Genomic DNA, 6,300 nt, shown 5'->3' on the forward strand with positions numbered 1-6,300 from the left:
ATGTCTAACTGTAATGTCTGTAATGTCTATCTGTTATGTCTGTTATGTCTATCTGTTATGTCTAACTGTAATGTCTGTAATGTCTAACTGTAATGTCTGTAATGTCTATCTGTTATGTCTGTTATGTCTATCTGTTATGTCTAACTGTAATGTCTGTAATGTCTAACTGTAATGTAATGTCTAACTGTAATGTCTGTAATGTCTATCTGTTATGTCCAACTGTAATGTAATGTCTAACTGTAATGTCTGTAATGTCTAATTGTAATGTCTAACTGTAATGTAATGTCTAACTGTAATGTCTAACTGTAATATCTGTAATGTCTAACTGTAATGTCTAACTGTAATGTAATGTCTAACTGTACTGTATGTAATGTCTAACTGTAATGTCTGTAATGTCTAACTGTAATGTCTAAATGTAATGTCTGTAATGTCTAACTGTAATGTCTAACTGTAATGTAATGTCTAACTGTACTGTAATGTCTAACTGTAATGTAATGTCTAACTGTACTGTAATGTCTAACTGTACTGTATGTAATGTCTAACTGTAATGTCTGTAATGTCTAACTGTAATGTCTAAATGTAATGTCTGTAATGTCTAACTGTAATGTCTAACTGTAATGTCTAACTGTAATGTAATGTCTAACTGTACTGTAATGTCTAACTGTACTGTAGTAATGTCTAGACTGTACTGTGTCTGTAATGTCTAACTGGTAATGTCTAACGTAATGTTAATGTCAACTGTACTGTATGTACTTGTCTAACTGTAATGTCTGTTATGTCTAACTGGTATTTCGTAATGTCTAACTGTAATGTAATGTCTAACTGTAATGTCCTGTATGGCTACTGTATTCTAACGTAATGTAATGTCTAACTGTAAGTCTACATGTAATGTCTGTAATGTCTCACTGTAATGTCTAATGTCAATGTACGTGTCTAACTGTAATGTCTAACTGTCGTAATGTCTAACTGTAATGTAATGTCTAACTGTAATGTCTGTAATGTCTAACTGTAATGTAATGTCTAACTGTAATGTAATGTCTAACTGTAATGTCTGTAATGTCTAACTGTAATGTAATGTCTAACTGCAATGTCTGTAATGTCTAAGAACCGCTCAACCAAACAACTGCCCACTAGGGATGTCATGATACCAGAAATTTAGTAGTCGACACCAATAGAGAGCCAAAGTCCTGCCTTTCTACTTCTGGTCCATGGGACCTTATAGAAATATTTGTCCGAATTAAGGTCCCATGACATCCACCAGCTCTCTATTCCAGTGAAATCACACGACTATCAATACCCAATTTCTAATGTGTATTTCAGAATGAGTATAAACAATGACAAAAATCACATTGGGGCAGCAGAGCCTACTGCTCCAAAGCCTGGCATTACTACACACGTAGCACACAGTGAGGTCTACCATGTGTTCACCTGGAACTCCCAATCTGGGTTGGGGTTAAGTTATGTTTGTTTCTCTCTGCTGTTGTTTTTTCACATAGAACTGGTCTGGTTAAAGTTAACTTAACTGACATTAAACAGAACCAGCGCTACTGTTAGCTAATGTTAGCTATCATTACCCTACCCCTAACCCGTTACGCTGTGTGTGAAAAACAATGGCAAAAAGAAACAAGCTTATTTGTCATTTGGGAGTTCCGGGTAAACTCGTGAAAGCCATTGTCGCTTTAAAATCTTTTTTTTTTAAATACATAGATTTTAGGCTTGGTTGATATTTGAAGAATTTTTAACCCAGCTGGGAGACACAATATGTTTATTTTGTAGAAAAGCTTAGGTCTGAGCTAAAAGATTACTTGCCGATCAATTGGTCCTCAGTGTCATCTGACTGAAATTAAAATACCAATATAGTAATATTCTATCTCAGAAGGTGGAATTCAATCTATTGAGGGCAAGACGAAATTATTTTAAATCAGGGCACTAAGCAGGGAAATCACTCGCTAGTTGCACAAAACATAGGGAATCGTCTCCCACTATTTCCTTGTTCCTTCATAGAGCCACTAGAGCTTTCCAAACTGACAGAAGAGCAAAGAGAACTCCTTGATACGGATTTGACTACAGAGGAAATTAAAGAAGTAATGGGGGCCCTGCCTGTGGGTAAAGCCCCAGGGCCCGATGGCTTCACAGCAGAATATTTTAAGAGTTGTGCAACTGAACTGGCTCCACTTCTGCTAGAGGTATAAAGCGAGGCACTGGAGAAGGGCACACTGCCACCAACATTTAGGCAGGCTTTAAGAACTTAGGTTCCTAAAAGAGGGAAAGACCCAGGAGACTGTAAAGATTACAGCCCAATTTCCTTAATGCAGTTAGATGTTAAGATCATTTCAAAAAATCTTGGCAAATAGTTAAAATAAGGTTATTACTTCTGTAATTCATCCTGATCGGGTGGGGTTTATTTGCGGGCGTAGCTCGTCAGATAATATCGGGCGTCTCATTAATACTGCATGGTCTGTAGCTGATAAACAATTTCTTGATTACTTGATGCCGAAAAGGCGTTTGATATGGTTGAATAAGGCTATATGTTGAACATTTTGGAAATGTATGGGTTTTGCAGCATTTTTAGTAATTGGACTAAGGTGCTGTATAAGTACCCAGAGGCATTGGTGCAAACTAACGAGTTCATTTCTGAATATTTTCCTCTTGGAAGTGGAAAAAGACAGGGCTCACCACTTTCTCCTTTGTTGTTTTGTTTAGTCATAGAGCCTTTGGCAGCAGCCATAAGTGGGAAGATCAACAAGCCAACCTAGCAGATCGATACACTGTCTACCCGGGATCATTGACTTGTTCTCAAAATTGTCAGGTCATAGGGTAAATTGGTCCAAGTTACCTTAACAGCTCAGTACCCCGTAACAGCCTTCCAAGAAGGTGCATTTCAGTGGCCAAAGCAGGGTATTATATATCTGGGAATCTATTCCCTCCACAGATAAAAGACCTAGTTAGAGCTACCATGGATCCATTATCCAATAAAATCTCTCGTGACGTTAAAAGATGGGCGACTGTCACTCTCTCTATTGCAGAGAAGGTCAATGTTATGAAAATGGTTTGTGATCCCAAGCAGAATGACCTGATCCAATCTCTTACTTTGGGAGTCCCCCTGTCATATTTTAAATGGTTTGTCAGGGTAATAAATACATTTATTAGTTTATGAGTTATGTATGTGTATCATATAGATCTCTCCTTTTTTGGAGGGATTGGTTGGAGAAGGGATTGTCACACTGGGGGATCTGTATCTCGGTGGCATATTGAAATCTTTATGGATGGCGTAGCAATTTGCAATCACTAGCTCTCAATTTTTTTGATATTTGCAACTTCACCATCGTTGGGGGGGATTTTTGGATCCAGTTCTTCAGCCTGGAAGGCATTTGTTCATGTTTCAAGTTGTATGTTTTGTAGTTTGTTAAAAGAATATAAAAAAAACAAAAACAAAGAAAATACATACAATAATACCAGACTTATCCTTTAAATATCCTTTAACATCATGAAATTATTTTCATTTATTGCATTGATTAAACCTAAATGGATTGCATTCAGGTCACATTCAGTAGAGAAACTCACCTAAATCGATCTGGCAGTTATCCCCCTCCCAGCCCGGGTTACAGACACACTGTCCAGAGCCTTCAATGCCTTCATCACACTTTCCCTGCGCCCCACAACTGCAGGCTGTTAGAGAGAAAGAACATCACTCAACCTCCATTGGCGTAACGTAGGTGTGAAAGGCCTCAGTGCATACTATTATGAGGGGCCCTTAAACCTTTATTAGGCATGATTGCTTGCTCGGTGTGCAGGTGTGATCATCTTGTAAATGTCAGATTTTGTGCTTAACCCTTATGTTGTCCTTGGGTCAAATTTGACCCTTTTTCAGTTTTTCTTTTCTTTTTGTCACAATGAATGGGCCGTTGAAATTAGTGCTGAAAATATCAAAAAAACTTTGAAAAAACATTGAAAAAGCACCCACAACATTGAAAAAGTAACAAAAATGTCGGAAAAAGTGATAATAATGTTTTAAAAAAGTGACCCAAATTTGTTGGGGTTGAGGGGAAGACAACACAAGGGTTAAAATGACACACAAAACACATATTGCATCATCTGGTCACATGATCAAATAAAGACTTGACATTGGGCAACATCAACATACAAGCTACCCAGCAATCATCATTGCATATCTTACAAAATACATACAAATATGAGAAAAAATATAAAATTTAATTAAATATATTTTTTGTCGTTTATAGTTTGTATAGCGTATGTAGAATAAGCATTTCATTTTGGATCACATTTCCGAGGGGGCGGATCTGAATGAGAATCTCACAATAGTGAATATGACAGAGGTATTTTCAGGGCTGGTTTATCTTCTCCTTTAACAATGCTAGGTGAGGGACAGTTGAAGCTCTTTGCTTTGATCGGTATGAACTCTTCTTGGTTGAAACATCAAAACACAACATGAACAACTGTGTTGTGAGGAAGAGTTCTGTAAAAGTCAAAAGGTAGAAGCGCGTGTAGATAAAAACATGGAGGAGGGAAGATACTAAAACCCCCCAACTTCAATCCCAGTCCTTCCTATTCAACGATGAGCTGAACCCTTATTTTAAGCAGTTCATGGGATTAATTCAGGAACCACAGCGACAGGTCCTGTTCCTCACTGTAACAACGAAGTGTTTAAAAACCACCCCAGCTCTGATTTACCCCTCTGACTTGCTTCTTCCCGCCTTTAGGAGCTCATTGAATGAGAACTTCGAAGCATAACCAGTGGATGATCAGCAGCTGTTTGATATTCTTTAACCCAGTTGCCTTGGTGACTCTTAGTGAAGACGGCTGGCAGGGTTGTCCTGAGCTGGAAACACACCCAGCCTTGTGATGGTGAGTGTGGAGCGTTGCTATGGCGACAGACTGCCGGAGCGCTGATAGGGGAGAGATGGCGGTGCGTCTGCTAACAAGATTATTATTATTTTTGGGTGGGTGGGTGGGTGGTCAGAGGTGAGGGTGAGGGAATAAAAATACATTATTTGAAGATAAAGAAAATGTCTCATGCTCATTGTGGTCCCAGAGCTGAGTCCATAATTGTGCATTAAGGGGTGACATTGAAGGTAGGGCGACTACGTGCGTAAGCTCAGTTCCTACACTGTAGCTAACTCTCGCCTCCTCAAAAATGTAACTGCACATCGAGGCTCCAAGATAACAAGAACTGTGATTGGTCAACTCATCCAGCTTTGTGTTTCAGAGAGTGTTGGCAGTGAATACAACATAAAACAAGCAATAACTGTAATCTACTGGCCTGACACGCCAGATGGTCTGTTAAAACAGAACCCTTTGAGAAGCTGTCAGTGGAAACTGTTTGCAAAAGGGCAGGCACCTTCAAAAAAATAACTGGCAGGTGATCTGTCTATCGTGCCGCCACTGTTGTTTTGAACAGTCACGCCACCACACACACCCAAACCGCACCCGTAGCTGCCAGTAGCTCCGTACCGGATGCCTATTGATGCAGTAAGCTGGTTAGTAGGACACAAACACGTTACTTGAAGCCTGACTAGATGGATTTTCGTGTGATATGTGATCCCTTGATTCTCGCGTGATCTCGTGGTATTGTGAGAATCCAGCTGCCGTTCGAGGTAAGTAATCTACTTCTTTTTAGCGACACATGTCTGACAAAGCAATCTCCACTGCAAACCTACTTGCCGTGATCAATATATATCAATATATGTGATCGATATTGTCATTTCAAAGTAATGGAAAGTAAAAATGAGAAGCTGCTACGTGAATATTTTAAACATAGGTCTTTGCTAACATAAAAAAGAGCAAGGAGATATACAAGCCAGAGATGTAAAAGTACTGTATTCATATAGCGCTTTTCTAGTCTTAACAACTACTTAAAGCACTTTTACATCATACAGGAACCATTCACCATTCACACACATTCATACACTGTGGCCGAGGCTGTCGTACAAGGTGCCACCTGCTCATCAGATACACACTCACACACATTTACACACCAATGGGGCAGCATTGGGGGCAACTGGGGATGTCTTGCTGCTGTGGGGGTGAGCTGCTGTGCCATTCACCAGAAGCTTTGGCTTCAAAACTTCATACAACAAGGCCCAAACAAAGGAATCGCTGAATGCTGAATATGCTTCATCAATATAAAGGATTCACAAGCATGTTTAGCTCAACATTGGCCATGTAATGTTAGCTTGCTTCTTGCTTTAGTCACGACCTATGGGACGTTAACTCCGACTGTCGCTGGATTGTTGACTACCTGACTGGCAGACCACAGTATGTGCGCCTGCAACACTGTGT

The 6,300-nt window shown here is 39.5% G+C and overlaps 1 protein-coding gene across 1 annotated transcript in view; it reads right to left on the reverse strand.

Moving 5' to 3' along the window:
* stab1 (stabilin 1) overlaps positions 1–6,300 on the reverse strand; it is a 122,935-nt gene that overhangs the window by 32,164 nt on the left and 84,471 nt on the right. The window contains exon 57 of the mRNA XM_032514890.1: positions 3,565–3,669. Coding sequence (XP_032370781.1) covers positions 3,565–3,669 — 105 coding nt within the window. The remainder of the gene's footprint in view (positions 1–3,564; positions 3,670–6,300) is intronic.

The sequence above is a fragment of the Etheostoma spectabile genome, chromosome 4 (genome assembly GCF_008692095.1).
Source record: "Etheostoma spectabile isolate EspeVRDwgs_2016 chromosome 4, UIUC_Espe_1.0, whole genome shotgun sequence".
NCBI lineage: Eukaryota > Metazoa > Chordata > Actinopteri > Perciformes > Percidae > Etheostoma > Etheostoma spectabile.